General features: G+C 37.2%; 1 protein-coding gene across 1 annotated transcript; it reads left to right on the top strand.

Annotated features, from left to right (window-relative positions):
• The first annotated feature begins 7,421 nt into the window (after positions 1-7,421).
• Positions 7,422-22,062, top strand: LOC146325210 (putative helicase mov-10-B.1). Its single transcript, XM_084719862.1, has 21 exons — positions 7,422-7,582; positions 8,113-8,206; positions 9,446-9,593; positions 10,877-11,096; positions 11,464-11,550; positions 14,273-14,432; positions 14,554-14,708; positions 15,348-15,515; positions 15,725-15,831; positions 15,927-16,126; positions 16,558-16,661; positions 18,952-19,049; positions 19,161-19,259; positions 19,498-19,603; positions 19,749-19,866; positions 19,949-20,140; positions 20,897-20,965; positions 21,070-21,195; positions 21,625-21,713; positions 21,800-21,905; positions 22,027-22,062. Exons 1-21 carry the CDS (start codon positions 7,422-7,424, stop codon positions 22,060-22,062), a joined length of 2,643 nt encoding a protein of 880 aa, XP_084575988.1.
• The last annotated feature ends 226 nt before the right edge of the window (positions 22,063-22,288 follow it).

Genomic DNA, 22,288 nt, shown 5'->3' with positions numbered 1-22,288 from the left:
GTTGTAGTTCTATCTATTGTGTCATGGATATGTCTATCAATGGCATCATTAAGCCACACAGGATTTGAATATGCTGTGTAAACTATGTCAGATATGGCAGGTTATCAATACACCACAGGAGTTCAGGAATACGGTTGCTTCACTACAACATTCAAAACTACAAAAACTACTACAAAACTCACATGTCACAGCCATAATCATACCAATACACATGGCTACAGCCACAATCAATAGCAACCAAAGCTACATCATGTCATGGGGTCTATAGCCATAATCACAGCTACAGTCTGTCAAAACCAGTCATGGCAGCAGTAGGTTATAATCACCGTGTAAAGTGCTAGGTTAACTAGCTGTGCTAGTTTTCTATCTAGTGGCAAAGATACAGACTTGCGTCTGAGCCAGCGACAGCTATGGGTGCTCTCTCTTGTACTGTGGACACAACAAACAGTCAGTTATTTCAAGTCAAATTTATTTATATAGACCAATATTCAAAAAGTGTCTTAAAGGGCTTGTAAGGAAATATTTAGGAGCTGGACTGTTGTTAGTGTTGGTAAATCTGTTTAAGTCACATATTTGCAGTTAGCTCATATGTGATACAATGGTTAATCAGTTAACATAGACAGAAAGAGAGAGATATTTGCTTTCTCTGAAAATGTAATGGAACTAGATGGCACTCAGTTTGTGGTGCTCAAAGCACCAAATAATACCACCTGGTTATTTTGACCCGGTTACTCAAGATATAGATACTTACTCATTGTGACCACTGTGTATGAATTATTTTTTTCTACCATTCGCAACTGCATCATTACACAGAAAGAAGCATTATCTGTCAAGATCATCACCATCAACTGTCCAGTCTACACACAGAGGATCATTACCTTGACTATCATGGAGCACTCCGCCAACTGTAAGAACTGGAGGATGTGTGGGTTAGGGGGTCTAAAGTGTGGGACTGAGCCCAGATGAGAGAGGCCTCTCTGGTGTGAGGAGGGCAGGATGAGTGTGGTGCTCAGCTCCGTCTGGGTCCAGGAAAGAGTGAGATGCGAGGAGGGATGGTAGGAGATAAGTCCACTTCACCAAACTCAATGGGACACTTCAGTACAGGCGCAGCTCTCACTCTGAGCACTGTCTGTCTGCCTGTCAGGACAGAGAGACACAGAGAGATATGGACTTTGATAAATTCAACTTGGACCAAGAAAACCAAGAACTATTCACTTTAGTCAGTCATTACTGTCACTTTTGGTCTAGCTAGTATCAAATACACAATAACATAGCATCTAACTAGGGTAACGTCACTGTGTGTGTGTGTGTGTGTGTGTGTGTGTGTGTGTGTGTGTGTGTGTGTGTGTGTGCGCAGGCTGCAAGCACAGTGACAGAGACAGATTGGGTGTCTGAGAGGAACAGATAGCCTTACAGCCAACCTCCACTCACTCACTGAGTAAGATAAAGAGGAACGTTCACACACACACACTCTCACACACACACTCCTCCACTGGCATCCGACCAATTGTGTTGAGAAATAACTCAACCCTTAACATGGACAAATAGGTGTGGATAAGGCCCGCGTTGGGTCTCCTGAAAATTGCCGATTCATCACAAATTTCAAACAAACAGATTAGAAGAAGACTGTTGTGGTATTCAAATGGACTTATAGGATTTGTCCATGTATACACTCCGCCGTGCTGTGTGAGACTTGGGAGGGTATGCGAGTACGAGTGTGTGTGAAGGTGCCAAAACAGTGACAGGCCATTCTTCTACAAACAGGTTTTCAACAAGCTCTTATCTCTCTTCTTTTCTCGCCTCATCCATTCCCTTGTTTCTTGTTTCTTTGCTGGAAGAAATGCTTACATTTCTATCACAAATACACTATTTGACAGAAAGGCATTCTTATAATGGGCAAGAGCCTTTAACCAGATATTCAGTACATCACCAGAAAACATGACACAGTTAAGGTGAGAAAAGCAGCATTATGGATTTGTGTTTGTGTGGATGTCAGCGTGTGTGTCTGTGGGAGGGCTGGTCCTATGTTTCCGGGTGACCTCAGTGGCCTGCCTGTCTATTAGAGCAGGGGCTATTAGACCATCAGAAAGTGGGAGCATCCCCTCTCGCCATGGTGATAAGATCAAGGCATTCCGACGGCCAGAGCGGTCATTACCCTGTTCTCTAGCCCATAATGTCCCTCCATTAAAACACCCCGTTGCCATGGAAATGCAGCTGTGGTCGTTTAAGTCATTTCTCGGCCCCGCTGTCTCACTGGGTCATTGACATGCGCGCACACAAACACACAACGCATCGACATGTCATCTGATAAACAGTCACACATGAACACTGCTATCAGGGGCACCCACACACACACACACACACACACAAGCTCTGCTGCCTGTCTGGGTGTGATTCTGGCTCATGTGGGGGTCATAGCCGCCAGGACAGCAAGATGATCACTGAGTCACTGTCGACGCAGCAGGACTGATGACATATTGTACAGTAAGACAATCTGAACGGCTGAGTCATCACGCAGCAGTCCGGCAGGATTTAGCTTCAAACACAAACATGGACAGGCAGACGGATACGAGGAGGCTGACAGAAAGACACACACAAACAGACACACGCACAGCACTAACACTGATCCGGATAAACAAACACCTCTGGTTGTTCTGAAGATTTAGTGTCAAACAAACTAAGCCCCCCTGTTCCTCTAATCCTCATTTGACCACTTCCAAACTTTCTTCAGAGTCATCAGTAGACACCTCCTACGCTCAGATTCACACACACACTTCCACACACAAAATACAACCTCCTAAACTCCGAAACTCCTAACTGCCAATGCACGCTTACTAAACCCCCTAGTGTTGCTCCTAAGGAACTATAGCACACATATTTTACATCATAATCTTACTCAGTTTAGTCCCTTGTTTGTATAATTTACCAGTTTTATTTGTATGTACCTACTAGAGTTGTCACAATACCAAAATTTTAACCTTTCATACAATACTAGTATTAAAAAACATGATACACAAGAAGAAAAATGGTCCTAGGAACACTTTAAAAAAAAAAAAAAAAATTAAAAATTAAGATCCTACACACAATGCTGGTACAGAAAAAATATCAGTGAACACTGTCTGGTTTTGCCATGCTAAAAGCCAAACTTCAGGCAAGTTAATAAAGACTGAACCAAAATTATGTGTTGAATGAGCAGTGATATATATATATTTTTTAAATAACTTCAGTACTTTTGATTATTATTTAATTAACAGAAATTGTATAGTTTTAAACATGTGGCACTGAAAAAGTAAGGCTACAAGATAAGGTAGAAATTCGTATTGCAATTATTTTGACTGAAATTGTTATTATGATTTGCAAAATGATTAGTGGGAATTATCATTTTTGCATTACAATTTCATTTCTACTGAAAAGAAAACCCTACTAAAATTGTGATGATGTGATATTTGTTGGGGTCTATGCCAAACAAACACATATTCTTTCATCTGAAGAACAAGATTTTTAGGCCAGGTCATATTTGCACAACTACAGTCCTTCATTTTTTTTTTCCACACATTTTTCCTCTATAAAAAAAAATCTGATTTGGTTCTGCTTCTGCAAGTTAGACTTGACCATTTTGCAATTTTAATAATATTATGATTAATTGTGCAGCCCTATATTTAAGTATCAAAACATTTGACATCCTCAGCACCTACTTGCAAATATCTGCACATTTAGTTTGATGTTTTTTTGTGACAATAAAGAAATCTAAAGAATTCTATCTTTTTTTAGTTAATTATTTCCCCCAAGATTCATTTCATACATGCAGCTTATCTGTCTCCAAATTTACAGTTCAAAATAATTAACATTTTTTATCCCAATTTTAAATAAACAAGTGAAGATACACACCCAGAAGAACAGCAAATAACCCCTAACCTGTTTCGGCAGGGTACATGTCTTTTTTTTTTTTTTTTTTTCTTTTGGTGCTATGAAGAGGACCTGTGTTTTCCGTGATTCATTTTACTATTGAATGTACAACATGTATATCAGCACCTGATGAGGGTCTCTTATGTTTATTATTTTCGTCAAAACTTGACAAATACAATAAATATGTTATGGGTAACACAGTTAAGTGAAATATTGTCAAAATCACAATGTAGCCAAGTACAATATCCACAAGCTGCATTTTTTTGATAAAGGAAAAACGTGTGACCAAAAAAAAAAACAAAAACAAAACATTATAATGAAATACTCTAGTGCTGCACAGATAACCTGTCTGATCTTCTTGTAAGAAAACATGTTTATTTGCTACAGACCCCAACAAATGTCACATCATCATCAAGTGAATACTTCTTTTCAGTGGAAATTAAATCAAATATTATAATCCCCACCAATCACAATTGCAATATCTGTCAAAATAATTATTTCTTTTTTTTCTTCTTTTTCTTTCTTCTTTTTCTTTCTTTTTTTTTTTTTTTTACCATGTTATGCAACTCTATATCACACCAACAGATTTTTGGGTCTCTGAAACTAACATTATAAAGAGCAAGGTCTAGAGCTGTCTGTTATGTAAAGTGACCTGAAATAACCTCTGAAATAATTCTGCACTATATGAATAAAAATTTATTTAAATGAAATAAATTTAAATATTGGGAGAAATATTGCAGTGCTGCCATCAAAATTACACTGTACAGTCAACACAATACACTGCAAACAATTTACGTCAAAAATAAATAAGAAAACACATAATGCAGGCATTCCATAATGTGCATCTTACCATAATAATAAAACTACTTACATTACACAGGCTGACGGACAGTCAAAGAAGGCAAGCGTCTGCTTAAAGCGACTGGGCTAAAATTAGCCTGCGTTGCCCCCTAGTGGCCAAAGTTCAAATAAAAAAACAAGAAAACAAAACAAAACCTGAAATGTGACTCAAACATACGCAGCCTGTTTCAGAGTCATTCCCTATCAATGTCTACTTTTTCCTGTTTAATGTCACCAGGACCAGCGTTCAAATGAGCTTTCTCACAGGAGACACAATGAAGAGTAAAAGTTAGTGCAGTCTCTCCCCCACTTTGAGGGGAATGGCCAAACACAAGGCTTTCAGCTAAAATTAATAGCTCAAAGGCAAACAAACATAAACTTAGAATATAGCTACATTTCTTGCGTTATTTCACAGTCTGGCTTGTACAAGAACTACAGCAGAAAGGAACTACAAACACGGCCCTGTTTGTAGTTTTTTTTTCTCTCACAGCCAAACACACACACACCCCTAAACTTAAAAAAAAAAAAAAAAAATACACCAACCTTGTAGTAGAAGTTTTATAAACTTTAGTGAAGCTTTTTGCAACAAGTTCCTGGCACCGCTAAGATTACATCCCTTATTTAAATGTAACAGTGTGGTTTGCAAGAATGCAAATTTTGACGAATATGTTGCTGCTGTTGGTCCAATCTATCTTCTACGCATGCGCCGAACAATTATGCCCTAATGTTAATGCGGGTCGTGTCTAAAACGAACACTTGATATGCTATGCTCGATTTTGCAAACTCCAAAAAAACTGAAAGGGTAGCACACCTGAAGTCTTAATGTCAAAGAGGACAAATACTCACATTTCTCTTATCTATTTGGCTCACATCACAATAAACAAACGCTTACACGTTTCGGCAAAAAGCCTTCATCCGAGCGCTTGATTTTGCAAACCATGATTTTCCCTTGCGGGACTTGTATACGTTGTTTCTTCATGTTGCACCTTGTACAAACGTAAAAATAAAATGAATAAAACTATGTTTTAACGTTGTGCTTAAAACCTGGGTAGGTTTAGAAACGTAAAACATGTGGTTATGTTTAGGAAATGGTCATGGTTTGCTTTAAAACGATCACTCTCGCGAGATCGTTCGCGGGTCTGGGCTTCACTTGTACACGACATTTAAATTGTGTTGAAGACTGTTTATCGGATTGATTTGTGTTTCTCCCCACCAAACTAACCTCAGCCTTACCCTGTGACTCCTAACCATCAACTCGCTTAAGTCTTAATTCCAACCGCACAGTGCAAATACGATGCTAAACCACTCGAAGAGGAGACATAGTTCGCAGAGGAAACACATCTCAACACAACACCTGTTAATTTACTAGCCGCATCTCTTGTTGTTGCTGCTGTTGCTAAGATACACTACGCACTGGAATGTGTTTATCTTAAAATCAAAAGTTAATCTTAAATCCACTTTGTCAGCCTACGTTCACACCCTGCTACCTGTCGACCACAAAGTAAGTTAGTTAGGTTAAGTTACAGTAAATATTTGCTAAATAATATATTACCGTCTGCTGTGATTGAAACCAGTTTTAACTAGTACTGCCTCAATGGTAGTCAGGAAAAGTTAACATGCTAACCTAGAGTCATCTGTTTACAAATATTGACTAGCTCTAGATGTTTGTTTTAAAGTGTTGAAAATAAATCACAAACCTGGCAGTAGACCGCAGTTACGACACAACCAGTTAACTACTTTATGTTGTTTATGCAGCTACTTAAGGCTAGCTAAATTTCACTTTTGGTGCAGTGCAATTTAAGCTAGCCTTCGTCCTGTTCTTTCACTGCCACCTAGTGGATTAAGTTAATAACAACTAGTTGGCTAACTGCTTGAGTTGAGAGTGAATTGTCACTGCATTTCTGTCAGCCATGTCCATAATAATATTAACCTAGATGCAATAAGATATTATGTTACGGTATTAACTGTCTTGGGATTAAGTGACCTGACAACTAGGTGACAAAATTACTTAGGAGTGGCTTATTGCTTGCAATAGTTAATCAGTGACCATGAGCCTTATTTTTTGGACTCCTTTCGGTCAGAAGCTCTGTCTGTTTGTAAGGATAGGTTTGATATCACAATAAACACAAGTCTATAAAAAGCCAGAACCAAGGGGATCATATAACAGATTAAATGCTTACATCAGCACATAGGATTTAGGGATTTTGGTATGACCATAACTTATAGTATGCTCACACAAGGGCTGGGTAATATTGACAAAATCAAATCACAATATTTTTGACCAAATACGTCAATGTCAATGTTTATCAATATTTCAGGGATGGCTATTGGTGCTTTCGTAAAGTATTAGCACAATTAGATTTTCAATAAATAATCATCAGTAATGTGGATATGACTAAGTGGGTAAAAGCAAACTATGGAACAGGTAGAACTTCCCATTTCCTGGGACGTCCAGGAAATGGCATCACTTTATACTGTAATGCATCCTGTAAAACCAGCAACACTTAGGCCAAATAACAATCCAAAATCTAAGACAATATCTAATCGCATATCAAAATATCAGTATAATATCGGTATATATTGCCCAGTCTTAACTCATACTGCAGACATTGCATTTTTTCCAGTACCATCAGGACCAAATGAGTGTAGCTCACCAGCAACAGTGGCAGCCACAGATGTTGCCTACAGTAAGGCCTGTCTGGAACACAGGGCCTGGAAGATCTTGTTCCCTGAATGAACCACAGAATCCATCCAATTTTGAGGCACGGATGGTTCAGCAGGCTCACCGAAAGATTATAACCCGTCTGAAAATGGCAGACCTATTCCAGCAATACAGGTAAGAAAACCTTAAATTAGAATTCTAAAGCTCAGACAGATTCAGAGTTGTATTTACTGATATTCAAAAGTATCAAACTGTTCAGGTTTCAATCTATGACTAAAGTTAAGAATAATACATTCATTTAGTTATGTTCAAATGATCTTTTTCTTAATGCATTTGAAGTGCTCACAGGCAGAGCAACACAACACTGGGACCTAATTAGTGTTTTGTACATTTTTAAGTATCAGAGATAAAAATCATCTTACAAGTAGCTTATTGGCCCATGCCTCCTTTCTTTTCTTTGTGACTTCTTCCTTGTGTCAAAGCACTTTACTGTTTGTTGTAAAGCAGGGATGAGTTGTTTTCTACCTTAAATGTGAATTTTTAAAACATTAACTGCTTCCAACATGTGATTTTTATAACTGTGACATGCTGATTAAGTAGAAAAAAATACAGTACTTCACAAGTTTACCTGTTTCGCAGTTCACTTTATGTATGATATAATTGCAAACAAGCCTTGCTGTATAACTTGTCATCCATCATAACAGGGACCAGCTAATTTCCAATAAATATGATGTCACTGTGACCTCAGAACCTGTGTCAACAGAAGAGAAGATCTGCCTCACTGTGGCTAAAAAGAAGGTGAGAGTTTGGGGACTTTGACTAAGAAGCTGTGCTTTTTAATGACAATCAAAGGAACCTGTGTGATTTATAATACCAGCAATACCATAGCTTTAAGTAATTGCATCAAGTCTGACTAAAACCACACTGAGAAGCTAATTAGATTCTTGGACCAACATTTAGGTATCATCATTGCAAATACAAGCGCCTTTTGACTATCATTACTCATTGTATTGTATGAATCGTCCTACACAGGCCAAGTGTTCTGATATCAATGCACTGTGATGAATACTGGTCCTAATTCTTAATTAAGACCACTCTGATCTTATATAGGCAAATTTCAAGGGCTACAACTAGCAATTATTTTCACAGTAGATTAATCTGTTTATTATTTTTTCAATTAATCTATAAGTCTGTAAAATAAAATAAAAAGTCTGAATGTATTCCAAAGTCCAAGATGACATCCTCAAATGTCTTGTTTTGTATGCAACCCAGACATTCAGTTTAATGTCATCGTAGGGCAAGGGCAGGGAAAATATTCATGGTATCAATATTTACGGTCACAGTATCGCAATGTTGTGTTTTATGACACTGTATCCATTCTTAAAAACACTGTATTGTGATATTATGATACATCCAAAGAGTCATTTTGTGTTGTGTTTAAACCCCCAACCGCTAGATAGCAGTGTTGTTTCACTGTTGTTGTCGTCACTATTGTGATTTCACAAAAAAGTAAGCTTTTTTAAAAGTCAGATTCTATGCATATGATTGTGAGTTCTTTGTACTACGACATTTTCTTAAAATTAGATGAATAAAACAGCAATATATCACCTTGCTTACTATATTTCAGTCTACTGTGATATATTATTTGTGATCCCTATATTGTGATACATATTTTGTTGCCAGATTCTTGGCAAAATACAGCACTGTATCATAGAAGAGTAAAACAAAACAGAAAATATTCACATTTAAGAAGCTTGAATCAGAAAAATTGACTTTTTTCTTGCAAAAATTACTCAAACCAATTATTCTGCTATCAGGATTGTTGTTTATTAATTGTAATTTAATAGTTCACAACTAATCAATGTATCATTGCAGCTGTATAAACTCAAAGCAGAGGTTATTAATGGCTCCAATAACATGCATGTGATTATGATTGTGAGTTTTGTGTTTGTGTGGATATATAGTACATTTGCTCATGGCTGCAGTGATGATAATTGTTAAAGTTTGTGTATAACATATGTGTTTCCTGCCCAACAGAAAATTGTGCCACTCACTGTGAAGAACTCTGGTGTCACGCCAGTTTGTTTCACTTTTTGGGCTTCTGACCTCGTAAAGAACATTTTCACTATAAGAGACTGTAGTGGAAACATCATCAAGATTATCAGGCAATTCACTCTTGAGCCAGGTATGAAGAAGACACACACAGTCATGTGCCGCATCTGTAAGGTGATCTATACAAGGCTTATTTAGTTACTTTCTTAGAAGGGCCAGATTTGAAAACAGTCAAGTGCAAAGGGCCAGACGTTTACATTTTCCTATGTCTGACCTCTAAAGTAAGGGATTTAAATGTGTAAAAACAAAACACTTTTATTTTTTTCTCCACTTTGTTGGTTGTTGGGAAAAAAGAAAAGAAATATTATACACAAAATCCAGGAGGGAAAATGCTCATCCTAGTTTAGAAATAGCTTGTTGTTTTAGCAATGTTACATTTAGCATCTGTTTCATTCAATTGGACTTAATTCCCTCTGCTTAAACAGCCTCAGCTAAAATCTTGGAATAAAATTAGTGTGGCTGTGCTTAACAACAGACATAACCAAAGAATGGACTGATTAGCCTACTAATAAAATGATGATCTTATAATAAATAATGTAAACATCCATAAACTTTGAATTTTAGCAGGTTCAAGTCCTGATGATAGACATTTTTCATATTTATAAATGATCTAACGGCCAGCTTGAGGTCATTAAAGGGCCAGATTCAGCCCACTGGCCACCAGTTGAATAGGCCTATACAGTTCAGTGGCAGTTGGGTAGTGATACCACTGTCAAATAAGTAATTCCCAGCAATTGTCCACATCATGTTCACCATATCATGTACACCATTCTTAACTGTGAATCCACAAGGAGGAAGAACACAAGCTAGCAAAGGCACTGTGTCTATAGCCCACCTTAGCTTGGGAGATTAAGTGAAACCAAAAGGCTCACCCAGTGTGCATAGTGCATCAAAAATGTAAAAAAAAAATACAAAAAGGAATTGCAACAACTGTTACAGAATGAGAGACAAAAACTTTTAAGCTGAGTCATAACAGAAACAGGAGACTTCACTGACTGGTCATAGTCAATTACTTTTTGGCACTTTTCAAAATGAAAGTATGTGTCTTTTTTTTTCGTCCAGTTGCGACAAGTTACTGTTCACAATCCTCACAATTCCTCCAGGCAGTCACGTGTTAGGTTAGACAACTGTTTAGTGTCTAAGGCATTTGACAATGGAAATACTGACTCAAACATGAGACAGACAATTGTTATTTCATGTGGTCTATAATTAATGTGCTACATTTGAGTAAATGACAGAAGAGAAGTTCTTAAAATGTCTTCATCTATGAAATATCTACCATTTCAATTGACTTTTAACAAATTCAAATGACTGCTTAACAGCTAACATCACATTTTTCTCCCATGCTATTTCTAGGAGAGGAATATCAGATCAAGGTCCATTTCCACTCGCACCACGCAGGCTTCTATGAACAGTTACTGGTCTTTGAGTTTGAAACATGCCAGCAGTCCGTAGATAAATTTAAAATCATGCGCCTCCTAGAAGTCATACATCGGACATCTACTGGACAGCTTCTCCCCAGAGCCAAAGAAAATGAGCGCCTTCTCCAAATAGTGAAGTGGACCCCTGCTCAACGGTATAACAAGTTGATATCATGTAATATTCATGTTTTCTATGTTAGTGTGTTGATTATTCTGTACAGCATTACTCGAGGAATTTTCCAACCCAGTTGTTTTTGTAATTTATTATGGGGTTGAGAATCTGTTGGTTAATACTCTCACTGATTTGGCCTTTTTCAGACAGAAGTCTAATTTACAGAAATTACCACGAAAGGCTCACTTGACAGAGTGACAGTTTTTCAGTTATATTCACTTCTGGTTTCCTTGTGATGGTCTCCATTCACTTGCAACTTGCAACGTGTGCAATATTCAGTGTTTGTCACTTGTGTTCTTACTCATCTAAGATATTTATGTGTGTGTTCTGTCTTTATTTTTCCACTCTAGTAAAGCCTTTAGGCTTTATGAGCATTTGTTGCCTTTGAAGGCTTATAGGATGCCTGCCGATATAAAAGACTTAAAGAAAGCTGACAGGTATGTATCGTGCACATCACATGCACACAAACATACTAAATGAAAAGGTTAACATAATTTGTATGAGACTTAATTTATTGTCTTAAGGTAAACCACTTCAGATTTTAATCCAGTAGATATTCAGCTTCTTTAACAACCAAACACATGTCAGGGCAATACACTGTGTTACACAAAATAATTTTTATTTCTCAAGTGAAGCAAACTAAGTCTGTCATTAAATAATGTCTCATGTTTGAAATAGTCTCATTCCACCTTGGGCAAACATAACAGCACTCTACTGTTGTGACTGGAAAAATAAAATCAAACCAGTTCCTTAAATGACTCACTGAAACAGTAGTCATTATTATAATTCATTATATGAGTTTTTCTCTGTGGAACTATTTTAGTGTGACAGACAACTCATTTTGCTCTGAAAAAGGCCACTGTGTTAAAGGAGAATTTTGTAAATACCTACCGTTCAAAAATGAGTACTGCAGTCCAAATTGCGAGTGGAGCCATAAAAGGTATATTAAATAGATTGAATCTTTATTTAATGGACGTTCTATGGTTGAAGCAAGTTGTTTCCTCCTGACCCCTCCTCACCTGCAGCTCAAGCAGGCTGCCTGCAGACTGCACAGATATGGAACAGGAGCACAAAGTTGAGCACAACATTATATTTTGACATTGACAAGCGTCGACAAGTCCTTCACTGTAAGTTGACCAGCTGTAGGACGGTCAGTTGTCTGCCAGTGTGAAGCAAAGCCTGTTAGCCTAAAAGCAAAAGCCCACTGCTCTGAAAATACACAGTCTGGAACTGGAGCTGGAATTGTGACTACCTACCTTACTGCCTACCAGACTCCATTAACTTATTGCTCAATTCAACAATTAACATCTATAAACATGCACTACTCCTTTTAAAAGATTATTGATGATTTCTTATGGCTCATAAACAGACACCAACTCATTTGGCGGACATTTGGCTGTAATTTTGACTCTATCAAACATGAATGAAGCAAGAAAACAAGAAACAGTTGTTCTGACCTAGAATGGACATTTCAAAGGACAGACTGGTTGTAGTGGTGTTGTTGTTAGAGAAGGCAGTATTTCAGTATGAACTAGGGCCATCAAAGTGAACGCGTTTATAACGGGTTAATGCAAATTCCTTTTAACACCACTGATTTTTTGACGTGCAATTAATGCACACTCTGTTATATTGACTAATATTTTGAATCAGCAGCCTGAAATGAATCAGCTCACAGTCGCGAAGACGCGAGATTCTGTCACCTGATAATGTAAAGGCTTGTCTGTTTGTCTGACGACTGACTTAGCGCAAAGAAATAGAAGTATATGAGGAGGGAGGTGAGCAAGTGCTGATCGAGCTGCAGCTCCACCTGAAACCAGATAAAAGTGAAAATAAGGCTGACCCACAGCAGAGAGAGAATGTGTGAATATGGACAGATGTGTTGACTTGATATAAAAAAATTTCTGATCATGAATCTTAATGGTAATGTACACTTCTGTGGTGCATGATTTGGACTCCAAGTCCAATTTGTGTACTTTTAAATACTTAATTACTTCACACTGATTAGTCATAACTGCAAGGGACAAGAGACGAGCTGCAGAGAGGAGGGAGGGAGGGGGAGCGAGTGTGTGAAGTACTGACCGATATAAAAACATTATTGATCATGAATCCTGATGTTACTGTACAGTTCTGTGGTTTAAACACTACAGATTAAAATATCTGTCTCTGTAAATGCCAAAACTGACAGCCCGTTGTCTCCTCCACAAAACGTTTGTCACTGCGCTGCATTGTCATAAGTCATGATGAAGAGTCCAGACACTGTCTCTCCTTTTCATCTCCTCGGTGTGTGACGGTGTGCAGTTTGCCGTCTGCTGTGGTCTAAAACATCCTCACTGATGTAAACTGTTAGAGTGACACTGATGATGATCCCGCTGCATTAATCCAAAAACATAAATATCACGCACCGTTTCGTCATTATATAGACTGAGCTGAATAAACGTGAGGATTTTTCTCCTCAGAGGGCAATATTTTATTAAAGAAATAAACTATTATTATTAATAATAATACTAAATAAATAAATAAGTACCGTAAATGCATATAAATAGTAACCTTTTCCTAAAATATGGCAAGTTCTGTAGTGTTGAAATTTAAAATCTGTAGTCTGCAGTGCACCACAGAAGCTTCAGTTGACTTTTTTATTGAAGCTTTTGGTGCGTTTTGACCTAATGTTAAATTGAGCAGGTCAGTATGCTCATGCCAATTTTTATGCCAAATGTAGTGCCTTTGAGGGTTTCTGGACAATATTTGTCATTGCTTTTGGTTAATATCCTTTTAAGGTACATTTTGAACAAATAAAAAATGTGTGATTAATTTGCGATTAATCGCAATTAACCACAGACAGTCATGCGATTAATTTTGATTAAATATTTTAATCAATTGTCAGCCCTACTAAAAACATATAATTGTAATTTTATGATTTAGTACAGTAAATATATTACATATTTCTCCTTTAAGGTTATTAGTTTGAAGGGTATATGAAAGACTATAAACTTAAATGAAGAAAACTTCAAGATTTAAGATGCCTCAGCAGATCTGTAATAAGTAAAATGAAAATGCTTGAAAGAGCCACTGCGGGAAACATGGTGCTTTATGTTATAACTTCACACATGCGCCATGCTTGTAGTAGTCATCCAATATTTCATGCCACTGGGATCTCTTTAGGGAGCTACAGGGACTTCTGATGTGGAATAACTATTCCCAGAGGTTCCACCTGCTGCTGCATCTCGAAGAGCTCTGGCAGACGACAGAGACAAAAAAATTCAACCGTGATGATGTGCCCATGTTTAGACACAAAAGAAGGACAGACCTTTTAATTTTGCAGGTGAGTGCCTCACACACACAAAGACATAAAAACTGCTGTTGCATTGGCTTGAACTTTCCCCTGAACAATTCTAGAATGAAACAGTAAGTTATACGAGAATTTTTTTTTTTTTTGTCATCAGTTGGGAGATGCTTCTAAAAGCTCGATATCGAACCTGTCTGGGAACAATGCGCTGGTGACTCCTTTAGACCAATTAGGAGATGACGATAATAAGGCTTACAAAGGTTGGGTCCATCATGTGGATGAGGAGCGAGTCTACCTACAATTCAAGGAAAAGTAAGATCAGAAAATTGTGTAAATAAAATGAAAAAGGTCTTTATAACCCTTTTAGTCATATTGAACATCTATTTAACAATACATGCAAAAAATACAAAATCAGTCTTTATATTTTTATATCAAAATGCAATCATGTTTTCTCCATGTAAAATCTTTGATTTTTATCAGCAACAGATGTAAGATTCATTAGTTAGCTAGCTAGCAACAATATAGTACATTCTCCATGTTAATTTATGACATGCCCACTTTTCAACATTCAAATGAAATTCCTCCCAAACGTTATGTCCCACCTGCCTGTCCCGTTTCACTGAGAAGTAGGGAAGCTAGATGCTATCAAATTGCCATTTCATCTTTTCACACCTTTTCTCTGGGTTATTGACTTTTGGAAATGTAGGGAAAAGGAATATAGGTATTACGACATCAGTGATCACTGCATCTCTTCAATGGCATCATATGAAAGGGGAAAATTTAGTACTCCTATTATTTCTAGTTGTAGTTTCTAGTGTATAGAAAGGGCGAAAATGTTTCCTGTTTTCAGTGTGTTAAGTTCACTTTGTTATTTTTTTTCCATAGTGTTCACCAGTTCAAAGTAGCTCAGTCCATGATACCACACATGACTACCTGTAATTTTAATCACAGGTTCCACAGTCTTTTTAAGGAGGGCATGAGGCTCAAAGTCAACTTCGCTATCAACCGTGTCCCCCTACGTTACCAGCATAGAGCAATTGACATGGTGTACAAACACAGACTGAAGGAGGTGCTGTTCCCTACTGGAAGATTTTCTCCACATCATTCATTTCTACCCAGGTCAGACTACCTCATGGTCAGGAGTTCAGAGAAAACATTCAAAACATATGATACAGACAACGTCATACTTCTGTAATTGTTTAACTGAGTCTGTGTGCCTTTTATCCCATCCATTCCATAAGTCGCATGTAAACATACCTGGGTGTAAAAACAGACTCACTGCACAGCCCTGATATCATTCCTGTGCACCTCTTTCTCTCTGTAATCAGGCTGATAGAGCTCGAGTGCAACCCTGAGCAGAACTCAGCTATTCAACATATTGTAGCTGGTACTGCAAAACCTGCCCCTTACTTGCTATTTGGTCCACCTGGCACAGGTATTGTACACGTATATGTGGGCGAATGCCCCCTGATGCTTAAATATTGATTTTATTTACATGCAGAATAATGTATTTTTACATGTTTTGGTCAGGCAAAACAACGACTTTGGTGGAAGCCATCAGGCACATCATGCAAACTCAGGCTTCGTGCAAAATCCTGGCTTGCGCTCCTTCTAACAGTGCGACTGATCATCTCTGTGAGAAGATTCTGGGAAGACAGATAGGAAACAACAACGTGTATCGGTTCTACTCTCTAAGCAGCCCTGTGATGAGCATTCCCCCAAAGATAAAGGTCAGAATTCTTTTTTTTTCTAATTTCTTAAAAATAAATACAGCAAGGAATGAGCTTAAAGACAACACAAATATTAGGCAAGAAGTAATATTTACCACCATTTATATCTGTTTCTGAAGGTGCACAAATACATACCAGTGCATAATAGATTCATGAAGAGTTCTGCTGCTTCGCCTCCATCAAATGACACATTTCACTCTCTGATATCCTGTTGTTGTAACTTTTTACATAAATCCTGACTATGTTAATGTCCGGCCCCAACAGCTATTTCTCAACAGAAAATTAATCAAATTAGGGAAGCAAGATCTTTCACTGTGAATTTACTAGTAATTAGTCTAATTTATTGCAGTCAAATGTAATTCTTGCCTCTGCATATCTATGTGTAATGTAGGCGTGTTCGTGTGTATATGTATGAATGTTTTTTTTTATAGTTGTGCTGCAACCTGGAGGAAGACACAGACAAATTAATGATTCCTTGCAAAGAGGAGCTGATGTCGTATAAGATCATGGTCACCACTCTGACAAATGCTGGAAGGTATAATAGCTAGTACAATACATTTTTGTGTTTGTTACGATTGACTTTAAATACCTTTTTTCACAACACATATTTTGACATGTCACAGCAGGTGAAGCACAGGTGTAATAATAGATATAACGGCCACTTTCCATTTAGGTGTGCCAGTTCCACATATTGTGGTCATGTACTTAATTGTGTGTCTTAGTGCAGTTTGTGTCATCCTTCTACTAACATGCAGACGCTGAGCTATAGCCAACATACATAATGTCTGAAAAGTTTAATGTTAGCATTATGTTGATTGTCATTTTTATTTGTTAAATGTTTTCCAAATTACATCTTCAGATCCATGTGAAGAAGAATTGTCAAGTCAGTGTAACTTTGTTTGAGTCTGTGATGTAATTGTTTACTGAGGATGTCTGTTTCATGTGAACGTTAACGCCACAGAGATTCACAACACTCACATTGTCCTCTGACCAGGGTTCCTATGGAGTACTGAAAAGTATGGAATTTGATTTTAGTAATTTCCAGGTCTGGATAAGTTTGGAAAAGTGAAAAGACACTATTGAAGAATATGTGTTAAAAGACTATTGCCACTTTACTGTTTTCTAAAATATAAAATCAAGAATATCTAAAAATAAATTGAACGAGCAGAATGCTTTTCATGGTGTTTGGAGCAGGCAGCCAGCACAGCCAAATGTGTGTTGGCCAGAGCCATGTCATCAAAAGCAAACCCTCAGAGTTTTTTTATTCCCACTCAGCATTTTTTAATGTTATTGTATATCTTCTGTTTTGGTTTATTATATGCATGCCTATATTTATTAGATGCACAAATGACCTATAGAAGTGTGGCGTGCGACTCAACGCACATTCCAACACAGCTGTCTCTATACTTGTACATCATAGCCTGTAACACAGTTGCCTCAAGTGTTTCATAACTGTACCAAATCCAGACATCCTAAACAAAATTAGTTTCAAAGAAAATATGACAATATCTTTGAGTTGCATATATTCATAGCATCACAAATAACCAAGTATTAAGCTTGTCTGAACATTTATGAGTTACGCAGTGGTTTAGTTATCAGAAAAGTAAATGGATTATCTTTTTTGCATAAGGAAACTATACCTTTATGGCCTTGTTTTCATGGACAGAGTGGATTAACAATAATAATAGTAACTTTATTTATATAGCACCTTTTAAAACAGTTTTACAAAGTGCTTTGACAGGCAAAGCAAGGCAGGGAGTTGGTAAGCAATATAACAACAGAAGCTAAACAGTAAGGCCAAGCAAGACCAAAGAGATAAAGTTAAAAGATAAAGTTAAAACAAGATGGCAGAAAATATGCTAAAAAGCAGGCTGCATGTCAAAATACATACATATATAATATACAAGATAAATTAGGTATATATGACAATATAAATAAAAACAATTAAAGCAACACAATAAAGGAATAAAAAATTAAATGAAAGGAAGGACAATAAAGCCATAAAAAAAGTGAATAAATAAATGAATAAAAGACAACATCACACAAAAGCAGGTCTACAAAAATGGGTTTTAAGAAGTCAATTAAAAAATGTTACTGATTTTGCAAGCCTCATCTCCTCAGGCAGGTCATCCCAACAAGGCTGTACAGGTGTGCTGGGTATGTTTTAAAAAGTTACAATACAAGTACCAATACCAGTATCATTAAAGTGATACCAATACCAATGGAGTACTTAATTTGATACCCTTTTTGAATGCTCTTCTTTATGAAGAACATTTGCCGTGAGCCAAGAGGATTGAATGCAGGTATTGATTGACTTGAGAAGATTCAATACTACATGGCACTAGGTTATTTCAGTTGATACCTGAAAGGTGTTGAAATCTAATACACAGCCCTACTGTACAGACACCTGAAAATTGAATTATTTAACTTTATTTGGCAACATAATAACATACATAGTAGTAGTAGTACGTACAATGTAACATACATGTTATCAGTTGGATTGTAAAACCATTTATTTACATAATAAACATTTAGCTATTTATGTTCTAATGTCAAATATGGTCTAAATAATCTACTGAGAAGAAGTCTGGAAATTTGAATCTAGCAAAGTGTGGAATTTGAAAATGTGTAGGAACCTTGTCTGACATGGACACTCATATTAACTAGTGCAGTTGTTATTAGAGTGCTTTGTTTTGTAAATTCAAAGTTTCAGCTTTCTTCAGTGCAAGCAAGTTACCGAGAACTCTCATGTCAAAGAGCGAGTAACTACAACTGCAAAACTTTTGTCTAAATAAATATTAATATTATTTTTTTGTTCTCTCCAGGCTGGTAGCAGGATTTATCCCTCCAGGTTTTTACACTTACATCTTTGTCGATGAGGCAGGGCAGGCTACAGAAACTGAGTGTCTCATCCCTATAGCAGGTGACATAATATGACACATACTGTATGTCATATTACTGCTGTATTCCATAAAGTATCTGATATTCTGTATAGTCTGTAGTGTGTATAGTAACATCTCTGTTTGCTTCACAGGCTTATTGAAACCACAGAGCTGCCAGTTAGTGCTGGCTGGAGACCCTAAACAGTTGGGCCCTGTCATCAAATCCAAAAAGGCAGAGGAACATGGCCTGGGTGAGCACTGTGTATAGTGTTTAAACATATAGGTAAACACTACTAGTGTGTGAGATGTTTCTAAAGAATCAGTTACATCGAGTGTTTGATGTCTCAAAGGCTTATTTAATCTGAAAATAACAATGAAAGCTGTAGATCTACTAACTCAACAGGTCTTCAAATTTCAGTTAAATCCTGTCCAAATGCCATTTATTATTGCCTGTACATCAGGAATTTAAAAGATGCTTACTCCGTGCAGGTGTGTCCCTGTTAGAGCGTCTGATGACGGACATCAACCTTTACAAGTCACATGAGCAACATGGGTTCAACAACCAATTTGTCACCAAATTACTGAGGAACTACAGGTGTGGTGGTGCTGATTTGTTGCTTTATCTTCTCACAGTGTTACTGTTAAACCACTCTGATATCTCTGTCTCCCCTGCTTTGTCTAAATCTTGTCCCTTGTCCACATTTTTCCATGATCTTTTTTTCCGCTTCACACTCTCTCAGGTCCCATTATGCGATTCTGAAAATTCCAAATGAGCTCTTTTATGAAGGAGAACTCAAACCTTTTGCTGACAAAGAAAAATGTAGTTCATACTGCAACTGGGAACACCTCCCCAAGAAGGTAATATGCACACACGCACACACGCAGTTCTCTCTCTCTCTTTCTAGAACCCCTCCATTCTCATTCGTCTTTTGTGTCTCAGGGTTTCCCGGTGATCTTCCATGGAGTGGCAGGAACTGATGAACGTGACCGCAACTGTCCCTCTGTTTACAACATGGCAGAGGTGGAGGTGTTGATGGAATACGTAAAAATCCTCATTGATCATCTTCACAAAAAGGGTGTGGCCAAAATTAAACCAAGACAAATTGGCATCATTGCCCCATACAGAAAACAAGTAAGTATGTTATTACAACAATCCATGGATGTATTACTAAACCTGGAAATGGCACTTCATATGTGAACAAATCAAAACAAATCAATTGAATGGATGTAATTTTTGAGCCCAGTGTTCAGTTCCCATGTAATAAATATTTAATTGCATTTCATTTATTTATACTGTAAGGACAAAGCACATGAATCAACATTTATGTAAATGTGCCAGTGCTAGCCAGCTGCCTACTTTTTAATTGCAGTCCTTTGGTAAGATGTTCGGAAACCAGTGAGGTGATGTTTAAAATGTACAGACATAAAACAATGAGACGCCATTAAGACAGCAACTGCAAAAAAAAAAAAAAAAAAAAAAAGATTCTCAGAACATGCAATACTGCAAACCCTTAGAACAGTAATACAGAAATGGTATCCACTGTTTGGTACATATAGCCATGCAAGCAACATGAGGCAACAAAACACAGCAAAGCAATACTGATAGCATTTTTTTTGTTGAATGGTAATATCATACACCTAATATATAAGCAATGCAGCACAGGGTTGTTGATAAATTACTAATAAATATTCCAGATGATCATTGCATGCATATATCATTTTGCTGCTATAGTTATTAAGCAATTTCTTAGATGACTAATGTTATAGCAATAAATAATACAATATTGCTAAAGTGGTAAGTGCATGTGAGTTTGATCAAGCATTGCAGTGACCAACACCACATCTGGTAAGAGTAACCTAACATTTTATTATTTTTGTGTGCTGACAGGTGGAAAAAATCCAGAACGCCCTTAAGATGGACAAAGATCTCCGGCAGGAAAACTTGGAAAACGTACTGGTATGTAGAAACAAAGTGAGGTGTACTGTGTGTTTGTTACAAAACATGTTTTGAGAGAGATTTTGGAACTGTATTAACAGACCTCACATTTATATTTTTCATAGATTGGCTCAGTGGAGCAGTTTCAGGGTAAAGAGTTTGATGTGATTCTAGTGTCTGCTGTGCGAAGCGGTCCCAAACTGACTGCGGACGAGCAACAATTCACTCTTGGCTTTGTTCATGATGAGAAGGTGAGAAACATTACACAAACACACAATAACTCAAGAAAAATATATAAAATTTGTACCAGATTGCCATTAGACTTGGGCGGTATCTATTTTTCATACCCTCATTCCTTCCTGAGACTTTACCAGGGTCTACAGACAGACTGACTTCTGGTGGTGTGTGTAAAATACCTCACATTAATCCAGGATCTCTGTATCAAGTTAAGAGATTATTATATGACTATACTGAAAATCAGTATACCATAATATCTTTATACTTTATCCACAATAAATTACATGCTCACTTTAGTAGTCTGAGAACATTGCTGCAAACGCTTCCACATTAATGAAAATAAATTCAGTGTTATGGTATGGTGTGGGCTACAATGGCAGCAACAGTAGACCATCTCACAGACACTCATTTTACATGAACACTAACTGAAACTATCTTCTTAGAGATTCAACGTGGCAATGACTCGAGCGCAGTCCTTACTAATTGTGGTTGGAGACCCGAGAATTTTGAAAACTGACCAAATGTGGAACAAGTAAGGCTATAAATCATCAGTGGCGAAGGGTGGATTGAGCAAATGCACCCCCCCTACATGCCTCATTCACTGACTTCTCTTTTTAGATTCATCCATTACTGCTACAAACAAGGGGGTTACAGAGGCATTAGAATGGCTGATGAAGAGGAAGAGGAGGATACACTGACTGACATAACCCTCAGTGAACCTCTGGTAATATATACATTCACACATATATACACACTGCATACTGTGTGTCTTTCTTTTGTCTGGAAACTGTTGAATAGTCTTGAAGACTAAGGGTTTGGGTTCTCTGTCCACCTTTGATCTACAGACCACAGTGATTCAGCAGCAGCTGGACCACTGTTGAGGAACAACAAGACTTCACATCCTCATCTTCAGCTCCAGGATTTAACATAAAAAGTAAGAATAAAGAACTGAATGAGAAAGCAAGAACTAAGTGTGCAGCCATAATGTCTTTTATACTCAGGACAGACACAAAGCAGAACTGTACATTTATCATATTTTATTTCAATTCTATAAATGTTTTGAATTAAAATTAGAGAGATAGGTTTCCTGTTCCATTTCTAACAAAT

The sequence above is a fragment of the Lutjanus erythropterus genome, chromosome 6 (genome assembly GCF_056507025.1).
Source record: "Lutjanus erythropterus isolate fLutEry1 chromosome 6, fLutEry1.hap2, whole genome shotgun sequence".
In the NCBI taxonomy this organism is placed as follows: domain Eukaryota; kingdom Metazoa; phylum Chordata; class Actinopteri; order Lutjaniformes; family Lutjanidae; genus Lutjanus; species Lutjanus erythropterus.
Note: the sequence above shows the minus strand (reverse complement) of the source record. Positions and strands in the feature narration are given on the sequence as shown.

Coding starts and splice junctions, on each gene's coding strand:
- LOC146325210 (XM_084719862.1), top strand. CDS start 7,422: ATGTTGCCTACAGTAAGGCCTGTCTGGAACACAGGGCCTGGAAGATCT. Junction 19,050..19,160: donor GTGTCTCATCCCTATAGCAG/GTGACATAATAT, acceptor TTTGCTTCACAG/GCTTATTGAAACCACAGAGC. Junction 19,867..19,948: donor GGGAACACCTCCCCAAGAAG/GTAATATGCACA, acceptor TTTGTGTCTCAG/GGTTTCCCGGTGATCTTCCA.